Source organism: Phacochoerus africanus, chromosome 2 (assembly GCF_016906955.1).
Source record: "Phacochoerus africanus isolate WHEZ1 chromosome 2, ROS_Pafr_v1, whole genome shotgun sequence".
NCBI lineage: Eukaryota > Metazoa > Chordata > Mammalia > Artiodactyla > Suidae > Phacochoerus > Phacochoerus africanus.
This window is the reverse complement of record NC_062545.1, coordinates 203111612-203136554: the sequence shown is the minus strand read 5'-3', so window position 1 is coordinate 203136554 and position 24943 is coordinate 203111612. Positions and strand designations below refer to the sequence as shown.

At 40.5% G+C, this 24943-nt stretch overlaps 1 protein-coding gene across 2 annotated transcripts in view; it reads left to right on the top strand.

Annotated features, from left to right (window-relative positions):
- The window catches only part of MTAP (methylthioadenosine phosphorylase), a 51560-nt gene that overhangs the window by 16887 nt on the left and 9730 nt on the right, over positions 1-24943 (top strand). For both annotated transcript variants that reach the window (XR_007133221.1, XM_047767555.1), the window contains exons 5-6: positions 14386-14488; positions 17816-18055. Coding sequence is in view for 1 of the 2 variants with exons in the window: in XM_047767555.1 (XP_047623511.1) it covers positions 14386-14488; positions 17816-18055 (343 nt within the window). In the remaining variant the exon portion in view is untranslated. The remainder of the gene's footprint in view (positions 1-14385; positions 14489-17815; positions 18056-24943) is intronic.

The following is a 24943-nucleotide window of genomic DNA, read 5'->3' as shown; positions in this document are numbered from 1 at the left end:
CAACCTAATATATAATGAGGATTGACTAAAATCATTGCATGCTCCTCTCCTTCCATTTTTCCTGTCATTTTTCTGTATCTGACACTCTACATATATACATTTTTTCATCTTTCCCTCTAGGATGTAAACCATGTGAGGGCTCAGACCCCATCTGTCTTGCTTGTCACTTGACTGCCAACACCCATAGCACTACCTGGCCTGTGGTTGCTCTATCAGTGTTTTTGAGTGACTGAATGATTGTGATCATTCAAAGGGAGGGGGAGGCTGGAATTTGTGTTTAGGGGCCCTTTTTAGGATGCTTGTGAGAGGTGCATGCAGGCAGGCATGGAAGCTCTGCCCTGAGGATCTGGTGGGTTACAGTTTTATCATCCAAGGGGAGTGGCAATCAGAAAAGACCACCTCTTTCTTTACTAGCTCCTCCTTGGTATCTGGTAAGGTGTGTATTCATATCAGCAGAAGGGTGGTCCTCATACTCCTGCCCTTGGTCTGAATCTGAACACAGGCCTCATCCCATCCCCCACCCAACAATCTGAGGCAGTTCTCGCACCTCCACTAGTGAAGCAAGCCTGCCTTGTTCTGATGGCTTTCTTGAGCAATTTATTGACTTACAGTGATCTCCCCAAGTCCCCTAGATTTCCCTCTCTATGATCCTTTATTGGGACTTCTGCAATTACCTGTGCCTACTCCATCCCTATCATTCCCCCCTCCAGGTGTTTTACCCCTTTATGCTTAAAGACGATATTGGGAGACGACAATTCAGTAACTACTTTTTGCTGAGATAAGGTGTAGGCATGCCTAGGGAAGGAGTAAAACACATGGCTAACTGTCCCTTTCCTGTTGGGAGGGCTGTAAGCCAGTGTCACTCTGGTTAACATTATTTTCCCAGCTACCTTAGAGATTAAACAGTGTATGATGAACCCAGTAGCACCAGGAGGACCAGCACTTCTCTGAGAACCTTTGGGTCGAGAAGAACCAATGTCACCAGTGGAGCCAAGGGGATCAGCATCAACTTTGGCACCAGCATCACCAGGTTCACCTTTAGCACCAGGTTGGCCATCTGCACAGGGGGGCCAGTGAAGCCAGCAGGGCCAGGGAGATCAGGCTCACCATGTTTGCTGGGGAAATCTCTCTCACCTCTTACTCCAGAGGGGTGAGGAGCACCAAGGTCTCCAGAAACACCCTGTTCACTGGCTTTGCTAGAGTGGGGCTAGTAAGTCCAGGGGTCCTTGCGCTCTAGCTTCTCCATCTTTGCCAGCAGGACCAACAGTGCCAGGAGGTCCAGGAATGCTTCACTCTCCAGCTTTGCTAGGCTCTCCAGCAGCACTCAGTCCACAACATTCGCCAGGGGGTCCAGGCAGGCTAGCAGATCTGGGTTCCTTGCTTGCCTTCTTCTCCAGCAGGGCCGGGGGGCCTTGAATACTAGTGTGGCCAGGCTGTCCTTTGCTGCCAGGAGCACCAGGTTTACTGCTGCTGCTCCTGGGACCAGGGGGACCACTGATGCCCAAGGTCCAGAGGGGCTCCTCAGGGACCAACTTCATCCTTAGTACCAACAGCACCAGGGAAGCCAGAAGGACCACCAGGGCCCGGGGGACTAGGTGGTCTAGCAACACCAGTAGCATCATCATTTCCACAAGCACCAGCAGGGCCAGGGGGTCCACTGTGATCTCTCTCACCATCAGGGCCCATCTGACCAGGAGCTCCATTTTCACAGGGCTACCAGGCTTTCTAACTTTACTATTCTTGCCAAGGGGGTCAAGGGAACCACAGGGACCCATGGGACCTGAGGCTCCAAGCTCACCAGGGGGGCCTTGGAAAACTTGGGGACTGGGTGTACCATTGTCTCCTTTGGGTCCCTTGACTCCCATAGTTTTCTGGTATGTGGGTGGCACCTCACCTTTGGGGAACCCTCTCTCCATAAATGAGTCAGGGTCTTAACGGTATTCTCATCTACCTCTGATTTTAAGGGGTACTGCCTTTTTTTTTTTAATATATGTATATATTTTTTATTACTCAAACGAATTTATCACATCTGTAATTGTATAATGATTATAACAATCTGATTTCACAGGATTTCCATCCCACAGCCCAAGCACATGCCCCCTACCCCCCAAACTGTCTCCTCCGGAGACCATATAAGTTTTTCAATGGCTGTGAGTCAGCATCTGTTCTGCAAAGAAGTTCTGTCTGTCCTTTTTTCAGATTCCACATGTCAGTGAAAGCATTTGATGTTGGTGTCTCATTGTATGGCTGACTTCACTTAGCATGATAATTTCTAGGTCCATCTATATTGCAAAAAATGCTGGTATTTCGTTCTTTTTAATGGCTGAGTAATATTCCATTGTGTATATGTACCACATCTTTAGTCACTCCTCTGTCGATGGACATTGTGGTTGTTTCCGTGTCTTGGCTATTGCAAATAGTGCTGCAATGAACACTGGAGTACATGTGTCATTGCGAGCCATGGTTTTCTCTGGGTAGATGCCCAGGAGTGGGATTGCTGGATCAAATGGTAGTTCTATTTTTAGTTTTCTGAAGAATCTCCATACTGCTTTCCACAGTGGTTGCACCAATTTACAATCCCACCAACAGTGTACTAGGGTTCCTTTTTCTCCACACCCTCTCCAGCACTTACTGTTTGTAGACTTTTGGATGATGGCCATTCTGGCTGGTGTAAGGTGGTACCTCATAGTGGTTTTGATTTTCATTTCTCTTAATAATGAGTGATGTTGAACATCTTCTCATGTGTTTTTTGGCCATCCATATGTCTTCTTTGAAGAACTGTCTGTTTAGATCTTCTGCCCATTTTTTGATGGGTTTTTTTTTTTTTTTTTTGGTATGGAGCTGCAGAAGGTGTTTATAAATTTTGAAGATTAATCCCTTGTCAGTTGATTCACTTGCAAAGATGTTCTCCCATTCTGTGGGTTGTCTTTTCATTTTGCTTAGGGTTTCCTTTGCTGTGCAGAAACTTTTAAGTTTGATTAGGTCCCATTTGTACTGCTTTTTGCAGGGATATTCCTGCCCAGGTTTCAACTGATTATCTTTGGCCAAGCCTGGAACCTCAACATTCCACACTCCAGGGTCCACTACGGCTTCTACCTCAGCTTCAGATTCAATCAGTTCCTCTCTGTTTTCTGTTAGAACCATTTGGTAATGAGGAGAAACAGAGTGACCCCTAACTTAATTAATAGATCTCTTCCTATTAAAGGGATGGGACAATCAGGCACAAACAGAAAGGAATGTAAAATCAGCTGGCCATTGATGTTGCACAAGAGGGGCTCCAGGAAAGTGTGCCCTTGCCTCTTCCCTGACAGCCCCATTATGTACTCTGATGCTTATTAAGGTTTCCAATCCTTTGGGTTAAGATGGAGAAGGTTGCACCAGTATCTATAAGAAATTCTATTAAGTGGCCTGCCACATCAATGACCACCTGAGGCTCAGCATTTGTTATGTAGATGGTATCTCTAGGCAGTGTTTAGGGGACCTCTTTATCAAAAATCTCTAACACTGTCAAGTCAATGTGTTTGGAGGTAATGACTTAAGAAAATGGATATAGTATGGTTGTTTTAACAATGCAGTGCACAAAACTCTGGAATGATCTGGATTTATAAAGTATTAGAGATGATATTAGAAAGAAAAGTCTGGCTTGGATACTAAAGCATGGGATTAATTTTGTTACTTAAGTGGTATTACTGTACACTGTTGCATTTCGCAAGTCTTTTTCTCATGTGTAGTAAATGTAGATGTCTCACATACCACCTCTCTCAAGAAAGCACTTGGGGCAGAAAGATGGAGCAGAGAAAGAGAACAGGTGTTGCCATCAGATCTGGTTTCATTCTGTTTTGGCACTCTTAGCTGTGTAACCTAAAAATCTTCTAGTATCTGTTTTCTCTTATGTGCGCTATGTGGATAACCTGCCTCCTTAGTCTTACCTTGGTAGTTCTGAGTCTCTAGTAAGCACTTTTTATGGAATTTAGTATGTGTTACCTGCCCAATAAAAGGTGCCTTTACTGTGAGTATAGGCATTGTTGGCTGGAGTATGTCTACTAGTTAACATCACTTGGTAACAACAGAAGAAAAGATCTGTTAAAAGGAGGATCCCCTAAGGAAATATCATTTAGAGTGAAATCTCAAATTTTATATTGATTACTGATGCAACAATAACATTTTTCATATACTAAGTTACATAAAATATTCAAGCTAATACTTTTTGATATTTTTTTGATGTGGCTGCTATAAAATTTTAAATTACTTATATGACTTGCATTATGTTGATATTGAGGAGCATGTTACACTTTCTGGTTGAACCATGTGGTTTCTGTTAACCAGGCTTGAACTTGTACCTGATTCACTGTATGTTCGAATGTCTCATAGGAGAGGAGAATCAGAATGTTTTGCCTTGTGAGAAAGGCCCTATGTGTTGGTATACTGATAGCACTTCTTTATTTTAACAGTAAATTTTAGTGTGTTGAGTCAGGCACTTGAACCTCTACTTGGTCCTGTCATCAGGTACAAATAGTGAGCTGGAGGCTATGCTGTTGGTAGCCTGAGTTCCCATGGCTGTACTCACAGCCTCAACTTGTCTGATAGAATTGCAACATCCTACCAAGCTCCGCAGTGGATTAAAACTGTGGGGGCAGGAGCACTGGACTAGGTTTGTCTTGGCTCTCTCTGGCCTCTGGCAGGTCACTTTACCTATGTGGCCTTTGGTTTTCTCTGCAAAATTACTGGTTGAATTCCATTACTTAAGGTCCTTTTCCTTGCACTAACATCCATGGATTCTTCTCCAGAGACTGGTCTGGAAACATGTATTTGCCTACTGCAATAACATTGACAGCATACTATCTTAAAAACATATCCTCATCCTAAAGTGTTTTCCAAGGCTAGAAGAACTGGATTGTTTTAATCTCCCTGACATACATTTATGATAAAGAAATAATCAAAATGGAAGAGTATGACTATTATTCTTTTAACAGTTGGCAGAACTAAAGTACCTTGCTTTCTCTGCCCTCAGTGCCCAGCGCAGGGGAAAGAAAACACGAACCCAGATCAACCATACCTCAGAGGTTATTAAGACTCAAGAGTGATAGCCCTGATCTTTATGGCTGTTTTTAAAATCATTAGATTTCCATATTCTAAAAATGAAAGATATTCTTAAAGGAGTCTGACAGGGGGAAGCCCTTGTAGGAAAATAAGATCATTCCCTTCTGAAAATCACTGGGTTTGCTCAGGCTATATCCCAGCCTGTGAAAACTTGAAAGCCTGGGCATGAGAAAAGAGAATTCCTGAGTGTAGCTGATGTGGAGAAATAGAACAGCAGACACGTGGGGAGGGGAGTGGTTCGAGTATTTTTGGGTGTGTGTACTCAGTTCTTGCATCTGTTTCTCAAACATGTAAGGAAATAACCTTGGCTAATATTTTAAGTGAAAATAATCTTTCCTTTGTGATTAGGACAACTGTAAAGAGCAAAATGTATGTGTACCTGAAACAAATGCAAAAGGATGTGTTGTCATTTTCCTATGTGTGTTACACATGGCAAAGTTTCCTGACTCCTCCCTTCTTGGACCCCATGTGTAATGTTCTTTACAAACCAAAAATTAAAAATAGTAACTTATCCCGAGAACTCGTAAGAGGCTCGCCCACAAGTTAAGTGTAAGTGTCCTTAGTGTATTGTACCCCCTGCCGTACTATCTTTGATTAATCCCTTTCTGGTTTTCGTGGGTTTTTTTTGTCTTTTTAGGGCCACACTTGCGGCATATGCAAGTTCCCAGGCTAGGAGTCGATTCGGAGATACAGCTGCCAGCCTCTACACTACAGCCATAGCAACGCCAGATCCAAGCAGTGTCTGTGACCTACACCACAGCTCAAGGCAATCCCAGAATCCTTAACCCTGTTACCTTGCCTCCTGGTGATAGAAGAACCCACTGAGTGAGGCCAGGGATCTAATTCGCATCCTCAGAGTTACTAGTCGGGTTCGTTTCCACTAAGCCACAACGGGAACTCCCTGATTAATTCTTTTTCTCTGCATTGGTGTAGGGTCCCAAGTGTGAGAGTCATGAATCATTTGGTAATTCAGAATAAAACACTGTTAACAATGGGCCTGAATTGGGGAGAGAACTTATCTGACTGAAACTTCATCTAACTTAAAAGAAAGTTGTGAGACTATTTCAACTTTAAAAGGATCATATAAGGGAGATACTCCCAAGATTCATAATTTGAGGTGGTTTTCCTATGGTACAACTCTTTGTACAGGGTACACCTGGCTCTCACAGTGTCACTGGTAGGGAAGCAAAATTCTCTGAGTAAGGGAAAGAAAAGACCTCATAGGGAATCAAAGTATATTCCCCTTTTAGAATCTAGCTTTGCAGATGAAACAGGCAGCAGCCTAAAAGCTCAGCTACTCTCAGTGTTCCAATAAGGCTTTTCAAATTGTTTCCCTATTAGGCTTTATAGCTGCCTCCATCCCTGTGTCTTCTGATCCTCCGTGTCTATTTGCCATTGTCCAGGGAGCAGCTGGAAGAGCCAGCGGCCTTACTTGCTCATTGGTTCTGCTGTTACCTTGCCTCCTGGTAACAGAATAACCTCCCTGCCTGTGGCATGGTGAGGACCTCATATAAAACTAACCAAATTCTCAACAATTTAGAGGCATGAGTATGCATTTACTTAGCTTTTGTCTTGTTTTTGCTTTTTAACTTTGCTGCTGAAGACATAACCATCTTTTGAATCCTACACCCAACCCACTTTTAAAAGCTGGCTGTAATGACTCATTATAGAGTGGACTGTAGAAGTGATTTCTAGTGAGGTTTTGGCCATTAGAATAAGCGAGGACTGTTTCTCAGTAGCTGCTTTTTTCAAAACATGAGGCATTTTGTTGTCTCTTCCTGTTTTTCTTCTGTTACACATAACCTCCATGTTGACCCGGTTATTGTTACTTACTCCACAAATTCATCTGTCTGTAGTAACTACAGACTAGTAACTATGCCACTGAAAGCGCACTTGGGCAGGGGATTCCAGCAGTTTCCATGCAGGACCTTTCTCTTCACCACCAATCCTGTTTATTACCATTGAAGGGAATTCAGCTCATCATATTTATTATGTATGTATGAAAAGAACAATTAGATCTGCAAAGTGTTTGGAAAGATGCCCACATTATATTAGATTTTTGTAAAAAAAAAAATGCAGACTAGCAGGATCTCTTAAACTGCTTCTGTCGCTACCAGAAATACCTCAAGGTGAGGCTGGCTAATATCCATGAGGATAAGAATAAGATTCTTTTTTTTAAATAGTGGCCTCTATCAGGAATTTTTTTTTTTTTTTTTGAAACAATGAGAAAAATATGACCAAAAAATTAAGATAAAAAGCAGGATGTAATTTCCTGATGCCAGGTGTTTTCTGCAAAACACTGTTAACACACTGGGCTGAGGCCTCCAGTTAAGTTCTCCTTGAAGAATGCCTGGGCTCGGAAGTGAGGACGTCCAAAATTGTTTCCTGGCTCTGCCCCCAAATTCCTGTGTCATGTAGTGTCCTCATCTGCTAAATGAGGCTGTTGGATTGATTCCTAAGAGTTCTGATGTCCACCCCTTAAGAGAATTATTTTCTCTGTAGAATTGGGAGAGGTTGGGGGTTGGGGTGAGCTTTGGCCGGTGATGGCAAGCTTACTCATCAGGAAAGTCCCGCTGTAGCTACAGTGGTAAGGGATTATGTCAGTTTATTTTCCTCTCTCAAAGACTCAGCCCTGCCTTGGGCTTCCCCCATGGTGTCACAGTGCAAAGTGCTTATAACCCACCCTTTGAAGGACAGCCAGAGTTTGAGGTGTGTGTCGATGATGTCAGTTACATCCTCAGCCTCTCGAACAGGGTGTGGGTTCTTATTAGCAGAAGTGGAGGTTTATGATAAAGAATTATACAGAAAGCCTTTGCTCAATTCTTTCTCCCATCTTGTCTGCAGCTAATTTAAACCCTTTCTGTTCTCTTAAACCCTCTGCCTGTATCCTTCACTCTTGGTTAGGAATGCTGCCTCTTTACAAGAAAGCAGATGCTATTGGGCATAAATTTGACATCTTCCTTCATGAGTCACTTGTATCCCTTTTCTTCTTTGTCATCTTGATGACTGTAGCTGTCCTTGAAGTGGAGGCCACTATTCCCTGTTTGAGGTTATTGTATTTGCTATGCAACCTAGTTCTGTTAACTTCCTCACCTTCTATCCTGTTATTAAAAAAATGCTCTTAAGCTCCCAATGTTTGAGTTCCTGCCAGGTACCGTAAGTCAGTTAACCCTATGTAAAATACATAAGGATAGTTTTACCAATTTACAGTTGAGAGAACTTAAAGTCAGAAATATTGGTCCTTTGCTAATAAGTGGGATCTGCAGGGTTCGAATTTGGATTCATTTCCAAAGCCTATGACCTCAACTATCCCTGATACCTGGACTTCCAGTTCAGCCTTCCCACTTGGGATCCATGCTGGCTCCTAGATAGAGAACAAGGTCCCAAAGACACCTCGTATTTTGTGATTCAAGATTAAACTATCCCCCTTGGTTGTCTTCTAACCCACACCTTCCCCCATCCTGAGCTGCCTCGTCTCCACTTGGTAAGTTACGAAGTTGGTAATGCCGTGGCGCTGCTGTCTACCCAGTGGTCATTGGTGTGGACCTGTCACCTCTACATCCAGTCAGTATCCAAGTTGTACCCACATGTGCCTTGAATCCACCTGCCCTCTGTCACTGTTGCCCTCATCTGGGTTAGTTCTCAACATGTTTACTTCTTCCGGCTTGACTCCCCTCAAAGCTAGTTTCCATACTACTCCCTAAAAATAGAACAGAAGGGAAGACAGTCACAGGAGTGCTGGAAGCCAGGCCCAAACATTCACCACCCTCTGGGAGGGCCTGCCCCAGCATCTTACTGAGCAGTGATGAGCACCAGGTCATACGCAGACTTCTAGGAAGTCTAGGGAAAAGGGCTGTGTCTGTGTAGAAGACTTCAGCTACGCAGCTCTTCCTGTAATTTGATGTAATTTTTTCCCCTAGTTCTTTTTTTTTTTTTTATTGATGGTGATGGCCTTTGATGTGTACTTAAAACTATCTTGTCCCCTTCGTGATGGTTTGTTCCATGCTTTTGTACCTCACATCCTTGCTCATTTCCCTCCCCCAGTGAAATAGTAATGTCTATCCCTGGTCACCTCTGGTCTTCTGAACATGAAGTCAAGTTATTTCTGGGTAATTATGAAGAAAAACAGAATATTGAGTTCTTCCCACCTGAGATGCTCTTAGCCCCTGGATAATCAACATGAGCATGGCTGTTGTTGGTAGAGCTGGTTAGAACTCTAAACAAAGGTAATCTCTGACACATTACTAAAGTTTAAGACATGCGTGCCTTCCCCTTTTGCAGTTTGCAATCCTAAGAATAAATGTACCAAACAGTGCATTTTTCTAGATAGATGTGCCAGGATGTGTGCTATTTCCTGAGTGATTAGCCTAAGGCAGTGGTTGAACAGCCCTCCTGTGGGGTGTCATGAGCTATAAATAAGGATTTGCTGACACTCCATATATGACGGAGAGCTGTGCCCCTGATAGTCTGGTGGAAGCAGAGCTGCTCAGTAATAATACCAGTAACTGCTTCTACAGTTCTTTTATGTTCCCGGTACTGCTAATTATCACTGCACTAGGAGGCATCCCTTACATAGCCATTATCCCCTTTTACAGATAATGGGACTGGAGCCCACAGATTGTTACTACCTTTGTGAGAGCCAGGATTTCATCCTTGTAACAGGGTAAAATTAACACTGGTCCATTTATCAAGACCCCATGAAAAACAGAAAATAAGAAGGGAAAAACTATGTTACCTATTTACTGAGCAGTGTTGCCTCATTGGCATGTAAGCATGAATCGTTTTTTCTCCTCCTCTATGGCACCAATTAGGGGCACTCGTTAGATAGACTGTTTTTATAGCTTTTAAGTGATGTGGGTATAATTATTTCCCTGAAACCACACTCCTTACAAGAAGCCGTTGGCCCCTTTTTGCCAGTAAATTAATTGCCTCATGCTCCTGCGTGCTGAGGCTTGTTGTAGACATGTGCTGTGCTCCAAAACCACCTCAGAGGTGTGCGGATGTGTTTGCTTCTGCTGTGGGATAAGTGTTTTCCCTCAACTTGTTTGCAAATCAGCATTTTCTCAGATGAAAATTATTAACAGATGGCTGTCTTTGCGCCAATTCAAGTCTTGATCCAGAAAGAACCTGCTAGTCAGTCTTTCTCTCTGGACTTTCTTCCCCAGCTGTTTCTGAAAGTATCCACTCTTCTCTCCTTGAAGAAGAGAACCCATTTCTCTTGCCAGTATACAACATAACTTTGTCTCCTTCACTCTTCCATGGACAGTTTGTTAGTTGTTTGTACCCTAACTTTTCTTAGCACATCCTTGTTTGGGGGGTACCCTTGACTTGAGGTTGGCAGACAAGAAGTACAGAAGCTGATTTTCCATTGGTAGTAGTTACTTGGGCTGAGCACTTGTTTCATGTGTCCTTCAGTCTTCACCTCAACTGTATAAGGTAGGCAGTATTATTCCCCATTTTAAATATGAGGAGACTGATATAGATTGAGGTGGAGAGAGGTCAGAGTGAATTTCCTGAAGCACACAGTAGTGAGGGAGGGGTAGAGCCAGCCAGTCAAGCAGACTCTGAAGTCTGTTTCCAGTGGGTGCCCCAGGCTGATGGGATGAGGACTGGGGGATGAAATTAGCAGTCCTTTTGCATTGCTAGGAAGGTTTGCTGATTGAAGCACAGGTTGGGGGCAGACCTTTGGCACCAGGTCTTTGTTACCATAGAAATTAGACTGTAATAACTATATGTTAAACCATGTTAGCCTGTGTATTAGTTTCCTATTGCTGCTCCAACAAATGACCACAAAGTTAATGGCTTAACACAAATATATTATTCTGTAAGTTAGGAGTCTAACATGGGTCTCGGCTAAAATCAAAGTGTCAGCAGGGCTGCAGTCCTTTCTGGAGGCTCAGGAGAATCTCTTTTCTTGCTCTTTGCCACCTGCCATCCTTGGCTCCTGGCCCTGTTCCATCAAAGCCAGCAGTGGTGGGTCAAGTCCCTCTCATTACTCTGACACTGACTCTTCCACATATCAGGACTGCTGTGATGAAATTGGGCCACGTGGTTAATGTAGGATAACCTGTCTATTTTAAGGCCAGCTGGTTAGTGACCATACTTCCATTTGTAGCCCCAGTTCCCTTCTGCCATGTAAGGTAACATTCATAGGTTCTGGGTATTAAGGCCATGGATATTTGTGGGAGGCGGGAGTATTATTGTGCTTGCTACCATATTCCACTTTCACAACTTGGTAGGATAGAGCCACCAGCTGTAATCTTTCTTGTCCTTGGTCTAGGTTGTTTCCAGGAGGTGTGTGATCTTTTCTGTTCTTCTCGCCCATGACCTCAACAACAGTTTCCCCACAGATCCAGCCAGTCTGACACTGTCTAAGGCTAATTTTATCCTATGGCCATAGGATAAAATAGATTCCAGTTCTATCTCTCAATGGAAAGGAAGAAGAGATCCCATTAATAGCCCCCTTTATCAGTGAAAGGTGCTCATCTGGGCATCGCTGCAAACCTGTTTTCTGCCCTCAAGAAAAATGCAGGTGTTTTCCATTGCTCTGCTCCATATGCTTGCTTCTGCTGCACCTGCATCCATCTATTATGGGACCTGTGTGAGTACTGTGTTCCAGGAGCTGTGTCTGCTCCCTCATTGATTGTCAGGGCAATAGTAGTAGTACTTTGCAACAATTATTATTTATCTCCAAACTCACGCACTTGATATATAAAACAGAGAAGTTATCACATCAGTCAATTAGGATGTAGCTGCTAGAGGTTTTTGTGGCCCTCTTCATATTTAAACAAGGGTATAAGTATGCTTTTGCCAATACTTGGCTTGTTAAGAAAGAACTCAGGGAGGTTAAGTTATTTTCTCAAGGCCAAATGAAAAATCAGTAACAAGATTCAAATCCAGGTACAAAACTACATTTCCTATATTTTTTCTGTATCCTTCAGAAAACTCCATGTGAAGGTAAGCTACTGTTCTGTTCATAGAAGAGCTCTTTTAACTGGAGTAAAGAGGCAGGAATCCCTTCAACATAAGCTCAATCGGGCAGTGGTCCCCCAGTCAGACATTACTGTCAAGTTAATTCCTGGCTTCTTACTGAGTCGTAGAAGTTCTCACTTCTCTTTCAAAACCCTCAAGAGGAAGGGTATGATGTCTTAAAATTACACGCATTTTTATTTTAGAATTCCCCTTGCATGGTATCTGTCAGTCACTTGTGATTGCAAACCTCGCTATTCTGAATCTCAATCAGCATAGTCTTGCCTCATCATTTTATGCTGTATAGGACTATTTATAGTGATTTTAAATTTAGGTGATTACTTTACCTCAAGTGTGTGTTAATGTGGAACACCACAAACTGGTGGGCTGCCTATGTGAAGAGGCGTTTCTCATCAGAACCTTCCCTCCCAGGATCTTAACAGTATTACCCTGAAACTATTAGAATTAAGTCTCATTTCTTTCTCAGGGCTATCCCTCCTACAATGTTCAGTGCTCTGAGGCCCCATAACTTAATCTTTATTAAACTCTTATAAATGGGAGGATGACCACTATATTTTTTAGTTACAAATGAAAAATCAAAAAGATATGGCAGTTTGTTGTAAGCCTTAGAGATAGGAGTTAGTGAGCTTCGTTTAAAGAGAAAAATGTAAAATGTTCCACTTGAGAGGGAATTAAAGCTGTAGGCAGTAAATATTACAAGTATGTAGCATAACATAAGGAATAACTAATACATATTATGTCTTAAGGTAAATGTTCAGAACAGAGAGAGGAGTGATTAGGCAAAGAAAGGATGGAAATAGACCAAGACAGATTAAGATGGGGATGTTATTGCATAGATTCTATTGGGGTATAGCCGCTGAAGGGCTTTGTGGCCCTGTTTCCATACTTAATCATGGTAAATAGGATTGTTGCTAATACTTGACTCACTGAAGCCTGAAACCAAACCAGAGCTGGAATACATGGCACCATTTGATTGGTCACTTTTACCAAAAAAAGAAAAGCCTCTGTTTATACAAGCTGAAACAGTCATTTGACCTGTTCTTCAACTCCATCTGGAATGGCTTTGGGGTTAACTAAGCCTTTCCCTTAAGGTACATATGATAAGGGCTTGGGAGGAGCATGGACTGGGTTTTCATTCCTCCTGAGCTCTGAGGCCTCATCTTTGAAGGAGATGCCTTGGGTGCCAGCTGGTGTCACTGTTTAGCATGTGACACAGAGGGAGTAACAGGTTCACTTTTATTTGTGGACATGCCAGCTATGTAAACTGAACCAAAATGCTTTTCCATGCTGTCTCCCAGAGTAGACATGAAATGATATACCTTCTTCCATTGTTGGCTTTCCCTTGCCCCATCCCTCTTCTGCTCTCCCTCCTATAGGAAAAGGAGGACTCTTTTTCATGAGTTCAAGTTTAGAACATTACGATGGATATAAAAAGTGCTTTATTTGGGAAACTTAGAGTGAGAAGTTGCTGGGTGACTTGGCACTGGGTTAACTTTAGCCTCTCATGGATTCAAAAATGTTTTACCAGAAAGTTGAACTTTAGAACTTTTACGAGACTTTAGAATTAATTATGGTGGGTAGAGGAATAAGCTAAGCAAGGCATCAAAGTGGCAGATGATTCCGAAATGTGGAGCAAGGTGAATGGCTGCTTTCTTTAGTAGGTCAAAGGCATGAAAAAATAAGGTTAGTGGTAGAAGGCAGGATTTACTCTCAATTTAGAGACAAGGCAATCAAATGCAAAGTTTGGACCTTGTTTGGAACCTGAAACTAACCAAGCAACTGTTTAAAAAAAATTTTTTTTTTCTCCTTGAGGACATCAGGGAAATTTGCATATGGTCTGTACATTAGGTGATACTAAGGAATTAATGTCATTTTTATCAAATATGATAATGACATTACCATGGAAAATAATCTATATATTTTGAGTGAAGTGACAAAGTCTGGGATTTGCAGCCATGGAGAAGCTAACAGATGAGGCAGGTTTGATAAAACTTAAGAAACTATTAAATCTAGGTAATAGATATATATGGGATTCACTATACAATCCTCTATGTCCAAGATTATGGAAATTTTTCATATTGACTTCTTCAGTGTTTTACACCGCCTCTTGAGCCCACAGTTGAGTTGGACCTACAGTTCAGTGTGGTTATCCTGTCACAGCCACCAGACCACAGGCACTTAAATTCCTATTGCGAAGCAAGTCACCACCAACCCAGAGCCAGAAAAACTAAGTATCATTGGGAAGCTCTTTTTTTTTTCCCCCCAAAAAATAACCTTTTAAACTTTATTTTGTAGGACTACCAAAAGGCCTCAGACCTTCTATGACGGAAACCATTCCTGTGCCAGAGGAGTGTGCCATATTCCAATGGCTGAGCCATTCTGCCCTAAAACGAGAGAGGTTCGTAATCTTTCTGAAGGTGCACCAAAATAAATCATGAGGGCTTGGGGTGGCATCTAGGGTTAGATTAACTGGCCAAGCATGTGGTCTCTCTTCCCCTCTCTAGCTTGCTGCTGAGGTAAGGTTTTAAGAAAAGTTGTTTCACTTTGCTAATAATGCCTCCACTACTCTCAATCATTTGTAACTCCAATTGCTTGCAACCTACTTTTTTTTTTTAATTTTGGATTTTGCTGTCAGGATACCTTTTAAATAATTTAAGATAGCATGTTATCCGAGAGCGCACAATCTGAAACCAGTTTACTTGGGATCAGATCTCTATTCTTCAGCTTAACTGTGTGTGCTTCTGAACCAGAACCTCTGGCATCAGTTTTCTCATTTGTAAAAATAAGGTAATACTAACATGTACTTCATAGAATTGTGAAGGATAAAAGAGCTACTTATAAACTACTTTGAATGGTGCCTGTCAGTTATGAGACACCTCATGACTGATAACTGCTTTTATGAACTAAATTAAAGTCAGGTGTAACCCTACAGGCCAGAAATACTGTCAGAGACAAACTGTCTAGTAAAATCTACTTTAGAACTTAGACGATACAAATACCTGAACATGTTAATCATTCAGATAATTTAAACACCTGTATGTGTAAAATAGATTTATTTTAGCTTTTGTGTTCAGCCTTGTGTCATCTTGTAAAACTAGTTTCCTTAGCTGGGCGACCTTAACCTCACTCTGGCCTCAAAAATCTAGAACCCAAAACCAGGGTTTGGATGGAGCCATTTCAGGTATAATCACTGCATGTTGATTCTCTGTGACTTCTATGAAAATGACTTTTTTACATGCTTGAAAAAATAAGAAAGGTGAAGTTTAAATATTGAGTTTAGATATTCAATTGACCCATGAACAACGTTAGGGTTAGGGGATACTGACCAACCGTGCAGTCAAAAATTGGAGTATAACTTTACAGTTGGCTCTCCCTATCTGCAGTTCTGCATCCCAGGATTCAGCTAACCACAGATTGTCTAGTATTGTACTACAAATTTATTGGAAAAAAAATCCATGTATGTGTATATCATACAGTTCATACCTGTGTTGTACAAGGATGAACTGTATATGTTTCTAGGTAGTTATCAGAATATATCAGAATGCTATTAGTCTTACTTCTGGACAGTTCTATCCATATAATAAATTTGCTCTCTCCAGGGGAGAATAAATGTATATAAAATTTTTGTTCACTTCTGAATGGGGGCAGTTTGGGACTAGGGAGAGAATATGCATGTTAGGAGGAAATCTGAGGTAGTGCTCCAGTGATACAAATAGAAGTGAGTGAGGAAAGTGCTAATTATGTAAACAGAGCACATGTAAATGTGGTGGCTGGGTGACACTTCCCAGTAATACAGTTTGGCCTCCCTTGAGACCAAATTAATTCAGCTATCATAGTAGTCTAGCCAAGTCAATAGCCCCCTCAGAAAGATTTAAAAGAATATTGGGGGAAGTTCCCCTCTTGCTCAGTGGGTGAAGGGTCCAGAATTGTTACTGCTATGGTGTGGGTTTGATCCCTGGCTCAGGAACTTTGGCATACCACAGGTGCATCCAAAATAGATAGACAGATAGGTAGGTAGTAATCTGAAAGTCCTGGCACACTAAAGAGACACCTCAGCCTATTGCTTGTATTTCTGTTACCTTAAAATGGCATTATCTTTCCGTGTGGCAGTGCAAAGTGCTGGTTCAGGTGTCAAGGCCCCAGGGTCTATCCCAGTGTTACTGGCTGGTCCACACCCATGAGCCTCCTCTTCTTCTTCCCTGTCATCATAGTACATGCCTCCCAGAGTGATTATAAAGATACACAATGCGTGCCACTGGCCTGAAATAGTTGTGATCTTCCTTCAAACATCTCTAGAAGCACTCTGAAATTTGGCCAAGACATATAGCTTGGTTTTTTGGGATTTTTAAAGACGTTCAATGAAAACAAGACTGGGCTAGTTATATCTTAATTTTGAAAAAGGTTGGGGAGAGCAGCAAGGGAGGGAGGAGTGATTTAAGCCTTTGTATTTATAACCTATACTCCTTAGGGAAAAGTTATTTTCAGCATACACAGGATAAATAAACATGATGTAGCATAAACCAGTCACTGTCTACGGCTTGTCATGGTTCTAAATTTGGAGTTGCTGAGGCTCGTGTTAATTCTTTCTCCTATTGCCATGATAACACATTCTTTTTAAGGAAATAGGTTAATTTGTTTATGTGGTTCACACATGTGCAGACAAGACTTTGGCCTACATTGGAGCCTTCTATTGACTTGGAGTCACTCCATTTTATGTACAGTATCCTAGAAGCCCTGACCAATTATCTGGGAAATATGTAGAAATTTCCAGCATTGATAATTGTTATAAGACCAGTTTAGCATATACATATGGTGTTCACAATGTGCCCAACACAATTCCTTGCTATATATTCCTTAGCTCATTTAATCTTCACAGTATCTGAGTTCTGAGTTATACAGTATTATTATGCTCATTTTACAGATGAGAAAACTAAGACATACAAAAGGGTAAGTGAATTTTCAGCAGTGCTTTAACAGTTAAATGTAAAAGACTAATTTTTCTCTTTTAATTAAAAAGGAATATTGAAACACAGGTGAAGAAAAAAAATGAAGTTAATAACCTGACAGAAAAAGTGATCAAACTTTTAAATAATGTTTCTAAAACTTATGTTTGGCCTTGTCACTAAAGGGATGCCAAGATAAGTTTATTGTTGGACAGAAGTCAGCATAGCCACATTCTGTTATTACTGTATGTCTTTAGAGAGGCAACAGGCAAAAGAGATTATCAAATCATGTTCTGCCCCCAAAAAGCTTTCACAAAATTCTCAGGTTTTGTATAAAAGAGCAATGAGAATGAGTTTCGCAGGAGCTTAAAAACTGTTGTTTCTGCATATATCTGAAACGTGAATGAGGAAGGAAACTTAGTATATAGCCTTGGAGCATAAGAGCACAGACTCAAGTTCACATTCACAATCCATTTAGTCTCTTAAAGCTGTTAAGAAGTAAGATGAAAACATGTAAACAAATCCCTGGTATGTAGAGAAAGCTCAGTTTGCTCTTGTAGCTATGAGCTATATACAAGAAAGCTGGGCCAGAGATAGGATTATGTAAGTGGGTAGGAGTGTGGGAAACACCCTTCTCTGATCTCTGAGGTTCTCTTTGAGGCTTGTAGGTGCTAAGTATTTATAGTAAAAAAAAATTTTAAGTAATTGTTAAAATATGGGGGGAGGATAAATTAAGCCCCACTTGGGTTTGTATGTTTTGAATTCGGTTCTTTCTGTTCTAGGTCCTCATAGAAACTGCTAAGAAGCTAGGACTCCGGTGCCACTCAAAAGGGACAATGATCACAATTGAGGGACCTCGTTTTAGCTCCCGGACAGAAAGCCTCATGTTCCAAACCTGGGGGGCGGATGTTATCAACATGACCACAGTTCCAGAGGTGGTTCTTGCTAAGGAGGCTGGAATTTGCTATGCAAGTATCGCCATGGCAACAGATTATGATTGCTGGAAGGAGCATGAGGAAGTGGTAGGTGGAATTCTCTTTGGAACACATATGGCCTGGGTTTCCATGTGCCATAAAGGCCAGTAAGATAGTATCTTAACTGTCTCTGTTATATTCATTCCAAAAAGTGCTTTTCTACTGGGCTTTGGGTTTTTCCTTTTTTCTTTTCTTTTCTTTTTTTTTTTTAGGCTGCACTTGCAGCATATGGAAGTTTCCACCAGGCTAGGGGCTGAGTTGGAGCTGCAGCTACGGTCTGTACCACAGCCACAGCCAGACCAGATCCAAGCTACATCTGCAACCCATGCCACAGCTTGTAGCAATGCCAGATCCTTAACCTACTGAGCAAGGCCAGGGATCCAACTGCATCCTCATGGACACTGTCAGGTTCTTAACCTGCTAAGCCACAATGGGAACTCCTACTAGGTTTTTAAAGTCAGCTTTTTATACATTGTCATTAGATATTACCAGATATTTTCTATAGTTCTCACTGGAAGACAAGAACAAAACACTTCACAGAGAAGAAAAAGACATTTTTATCAAAGAATCAACATGGAACAGTACATCGTAAACATGTAGGTATGCTGGGAGTCATATTGAGACTTGGCTCTTACATTAAGGATAAAGACTTTTGGTTATAAGTTATTTATACTGTGCTACTATTTGTTTATTTATTTATTTATTTATTGTCTTTTTTTTTGCTATTTCTTTGGGCTGCTTCTGCGGCATATGGAGGTTCCCAGGCTAGGGGTCGAATTGGAGCTGTAGCCCCTGGCCTATGCCAGAGCAACAGCAACGCGGGATCCGAGCCGCATCTGCAACCTACACCACAGCTCACGGCAATGCCAGATCGTTAACCCACTGAGCAAGGGCAGGGACCGAACCCGCAACCTCATGGCTCCTAGTCGGATTCGTTAACCATTGTGCCACGACGGGAACTCCTATTCATTTATTTTTAATTTTTATTAAAGTATAAATGTGTTAATTTCTGCTTTACTGCAAAGTGATTCAGTTTTATATATATATATATATATATATATATATATATATATACACATTCTTTTTTATTTTTTTCCACTAAAGTTTATCTCAGAATATTGAATACAGTTCCCTGTGTATTCAATAGTAATACACAGAGAACTGATACAGTAAAACCTTGCTTATCCATTCTATATGCAATAGTCTGCATCACTAACCCCAAACTCCCAGGTTACCCCGCCTCCCTGCCCCCAACTATAAGTCTGTTCTCCACAACTGTGAATCTGTTTCTTTTTTGTGGATAGGTTCATTTGTGTCATATTTTAGATTCCACATATAAGTGATACATAGTAATTTGTCTTTCTCTTTCTGACTTCACTTGGTATGATAATCTCTAGTTCCATCCATGTTTCTGTAAATGGCATTATTTCATTCTCTTTTATGGCTGAGTAGTATTTCATTGTGATCCTGAGTAGTATCCCATTTAGGTTGTTTCCATGTCTTGGCTATTGCGAATAGTGCTGCTGTGAACATGTGTCTTTTTGAATTATAGTTTAGTCTGGATATATGTCCAGGAGTGGGATTGCTGGATATCATATGGTAATTGTACTTTTAGTTTTTTGAGGCATCTCCCTACTGTTTTCCAGAGTGGTTGCACCAACTTATATTTTCACCAAGAAAGTGTAGAAGGGCTCCCTTTTCAGCACACCCTCTCTCCAGCATTTATTTTTTGTAGACTTTATTTTTTTATTTCTATTTTTTTTGCTTTTTTATTTTTTATTTTTTTTAGGGCTGTACCCATGGCAATGGAAGTTCCCAGGCATAGGGGGCAAATCAGAGCTATAGCTGCTGGCCTACACCACAGCCACAGCAACTCAGGATCCAAGACATGTCTGCGACCTACACCATAGCTCACGGCATTGCTGGATCCCCAACCCACTGAGCAAGGCCAGGGATCAAACCCACATCCTCGTGGATGCTAGTCAGATTCGTTTCCACTGTGCCACAATAGACTTTAATGATGGCCATTCTGACTGGTGTGAGGTAGTACCTCCATTATAGTTTTGATTTGCATTTCTTTAATGATTAGTGATGTTGTACCTACTGGTCATCTGTATATCTTCTTTGGAGAAATATCTAGTTAGATCTTCTGCCCTTTTTTTTTTTTTTCCCAATTGGCTTTGTTGTTGTTGAGTTGTATGAGTTGTTCACATATTTTGGAGATTAAGCCCTTATTGGGCACATTGTTTGCAAATACTTTCTCCCATTCCATAGGTTGTCTTTTCATTTTATGGTTTCCTTTGCTATGCAAAACCTTGTAAGTTTCATTGGGTCCCATTGGTTTATTTTTGTCTCTATTTCTATCACCTTGGGAGACTGACCTAAAAAAGCACTGGTGCAATTTATGTCTGAAAATGTTTTGTCTATGATCTCCTCTAGGATTTTTATGGTGTCCTGGCTTATGCTGAAGTCTTTAAACCATTCTGAGCTTATTTTTGTTCATGGTGTGATTGTGTGTTCTAGTTTCATTGATCTACATGCAGCTGTCCAACTTTCCCAGTATCACTTGCTGAAGAGACTATCCTTCTCCCATTTCATTGTCGTCTCCTTTGTTGCAGATCAATTGACCATAGGTGTGTGAGTTTATTTCTGAGCTATCTATTCGGTTCCCTTGATCTTTATGTCTGTTTTTGTGCCAATACCACACTGTTTTGATTACCATAGCTTTGTATTATTGTATGAAGTCTGGGAGGGTAATGCCTCCTGCTGTTTGTTTGCTTCAGGACTCCTTTGGCAATTTTGAGTTTTTTATGATTTCATATAAATTTTTGGATTTTTTTTTCTAGTTCTGTGAAAAATGTCATCAGTAATTTGATATGTATCACATTAAATCTGTAGATTGCTTTGGGTAGTATGGCCATTTTAACAATATTAATTCTTCTAATCCAGGAGCATGGGGTATCTTTTCATTTCTTCGAATCTTCTTTAATTTCCATTATTAATGTTTTATAGTTCTTAGTATGTCTTTCACCTCCTTGGTCAGGTTTATTCCTGGGTATTTTATTTTTGGGTGCAATTTTAAAAGGTATTTTTTTATATATTCCTTTTATGATATTTCATTGTTAGTGTAAAGAAATGCAACCAAAATTAAGCTTGTTTCTTGCTACTTGCTGAATTCATTTATCAGATCTAGTTGGTTTTGTGTGTAGTCCTTAGGGTTTTCTATGTATAGTATCATGTCATCTGCATATAGTCACAGTTTTTACCTCTTTCCTTCCAATTTAGATAACTTTTATCTTCTCTGATTGCTATGATTAGGACTTTTAATACTATATTGAATAAAAGTGGTAAGAGTAGACATACTTGTCCCAGAATTTAGAAGGAAGGCTTTGAGCTTTTCTCTGTTGAGTATTATATTGGCTGTGGGTTTGTCATAAATGGCTTTATTACATTGAGATGAGCTCCCCGTATACTCCCTTTGGTAAGAGTTTTTGTTTTTAGGGCTGCACTTACAGCATATGGAAGTTCCAAGGCTAGGGGTCAAATCAGAGCTACAGCTGCCGGCCTATACCACAGCCACAGCAACACAAGATCTAAGCTGTGTCTGCAACCTACATCACAGTTCACCCAACACCAGATCCTTAATCCACTGAGCAAGGCCAGGAATTGAACCTGCATCTTCATGTATTGTAGTTGAGTTTGTTAACCACTGAGCCACGAAGGGAACTCCCTGGTAAGAGTTTTTATCATGAATGGATGTTGGATTTTGTCAAATGCTTTTTCTGTATCTATTGAGATGATCATGTGATTTTTGAGTTTTCTTTTGTTAATGTGGTGTATTACATTGATTTGCATATTTTAACCATCCTTGTGATCTTGGGATGAATTCCACTTGGTGGTGGTATCTGATTTTTATGTTTTAGCTTGTGAAAATTTTGTTGAGAATTTTTGCATCCATATCTGTCAAGATACTGACTTTTTTTTTTTTTGGTCATTTTTTTTTTGTCTTTTTGCTATTTCTTGGGCCACTCCTGCAGCATATGGAGGTTCCCAGGCTAGGGGTCTAATAGGAGCTGTAGCCCCCGGCCTACGCCAGAGCCACAGCAACTCGGGATCCGAGCGGCATCTGCAACCTACACCACAGCTCACGGCAACACCGGATCGTTACCCACTGAGCAAGGCCAGGGATCGAACCCTCAACCTCATGGTTCCTAGTCGGATTCGTTAACCACTGCGCCGCGACGGGAACTCCTTGGTCATATTTTTATCTGGTTTTGATATTAAGGTGATAGTGGCTCCATAGAATGTCTTTGGGAGTTTTCCCTCCTCTTCAGTCTTTTGGAAAAATTTGAGAAGGATTGGTAAAATTCTTCTTTGTAAGTGTGGTAGAATTCACCTGAAGCCATCTGGCCCTGGCCCTCTGTAGGGAGTTTTTCTTACTACAAATTCTATTGCTCTTCTAGTGATTGGTCTGTTCAAATTATCTATTTCTTCTTGATTCAGTTTTGGAGGTCTGTTTCTACAAAGTTGTCCATTTCTTCTAGGTTGTTCAATTTGTTGGCATATAAGTATTCATAGTATTCTCAAAGTTTTTTTTGTATTTCTGTGATATCAGTAGATATTTCTCCTTTTTCATTTTGTGTATTTGGGTTCTCTCTTTTTGGTGAGCCTGGCCAGAGGTTTGTCAGTTTTGTTTACACTTTAAAAGAACCAGCTCTTGGTGTGATTGATTGATTGATTGATCTTTTTGCCTTTTTCTAGGGCCACTTCCCATGGCATATGGAGGTTCCCAGGCTAGGGGTCTAATCGGAGCTATAAACGCCAGCTTACGCCAGAGCCACAACAACTCAGGATCCGAGCTGCATCTGCAACCTACACCACAGCTCGCAGCAACACCAGATCCCTAACCCACCAAGCAAGGCCAGGGATCGAACCCACAGCCTCATGGTTCTCAGTCGGATTCATTAACCACCATGCCACAATAGGAACTCCCTATTTTCACTTATTTTTTTATATTACTCAATGACTTTATTACATTTATAGTTGTACAATGATCATCACAACCCAATTTCTATTGTTTTAAAATCTCTATTTCCTCTTTGATCTTTATAATTTCCTTCCTTGTTTGATTTGTTCTTTTTCTAATTCTTTTAGGTGGTAGGTTAGGTTGTTGATTTGAGATTTTTCTTGTTTTTTAAGGAAGGCTTATATCAGTGCGCACTTCTCTCTAAGAACTTCTTTTCTGGCATCACATAGATCTTAGGTGGTTGTGTTTTCATTGTTGTTTGTTTCAAGGTATTTTTTAATTTCCTTTTTGATTTCCTCACTCACGCATTGGTTTTTTAGTAGCATATTGTTTAGTCTCCATGTAATTTTTTTTTCCTCATTTATTTTTCTGTGGTTGATTTCTAGTTTCATGCCATTATGGTCAGAAAATATGCTTGAAACAAATTCTGTACTCAACTTTGTTGAGGCTTGTTTTGAGCCACAGTATGTGGTCAATCCTAGAGAATGGTCCATGTGCACTGGTTTTTTTGGATGTAATATCCTGAAGCTGTCAGTTAAGTCTAACTGTTCTAATGTATCATTTAGGATCTCTGTTGCCATATTGATTTTGTATTCCCATCAATTTCTCCCTTTATGTCTGTTAGTATTTGTTTTATGTATTTGGGTGCTCCTCTATTAGGGGTGTATATGTTGATGAGTGTAAACTCCTCTTCTTGTATTGATCCTTCTATCATTATATAGTGTCCTTCTTTATCTTTCTTTATAGCCTTTGTTTTAAAGTATATTTTGTCTGACATGAGTATTGCAACCCCCACTTTCTTGTCATTTCCATTCACATGAAATATTTTTCCATTCCCTCACTTTCAATCTATGTGTGCCCTTTGCATTAAAGTGGGTCTCTTATGGGAAGCATCTTGTAGGGGTTTTTTTGTTTGTTTTGTTTTTGTTTTGTTTTGTTTTTTAATGCAATCTGCCATTCTGTGACTAGTCAGAGCATTTAGCCCATTGACATTTAAGGTGATTTTGATAGATATGTATTTCTTGCCATTTTAAACACTGCTTTTCCCATTAATTTTATATTTCTTCTTTGTCCCCTTTTCATTTTTCTTTTTGTGACTTGATGATCTTCTTTTGTATTATGCTTATGTTTTCTTTGGGTTTTGTGAATCTGCTGTATGTTTTTGATTTGTGGTTGCTCAGTTTTTCAAGTATGTTAAACCCCTTCCTATATCTGATTTAGACTTGTAGTCATATAGGCTTAAACACAGTCTAGACAAAAAGCCCCTAAATTTTCTCACTGTCCTCCCCCACGTTTTATGATTTTGATGTCCTCTTTTACATCTTCATATTCATACTTTTTCCTGTTCATTGTGGTTATCATTGCTTTCACAGACCTTTTCAAATATTTTTTTAAATCTTTGTACTGGTTTAAGCAGTTTACTCCCTGGTTGTGATATTTCTCATTCCTATAAATTCTTCATTTCTAGCTCGAGAAGACCTTTCAATGAATAGGTTTAGCATAGCTATATTCTTTTAGTTTTTGCTTGTCTGAGAAATTATTTCTCTCTTCTATTCTAAATGATAACATTGCTGGGTAGAGTATGCTATGTTGCAGGTTTTTCTCTTTCAGGACTTTGAATATATCTCGCACTCCCTTCTGGCCTATGTTTCTGTAATCAGCCAATAGCCTTATAGGGGTTCCACTGTAATTAACTTTTTGTTTTTCTCTTGCTGCTTTTAGAATCTTCTCTTTAACTTTTGCCATTTTTATTATATGTTTTGGTGTGTGTCTGTTTGGGTTTATCTTGTTTGGAAACCTCTGCTTGCTATATTTGGATGTCTGTTGCCTTCTGTTTCCTTCCTGTCTTACTTCAGCCATAATTTCTTCAGATAAATTTTCAGTCCCTTTTTCCTCTTTCTTCTCCTTCT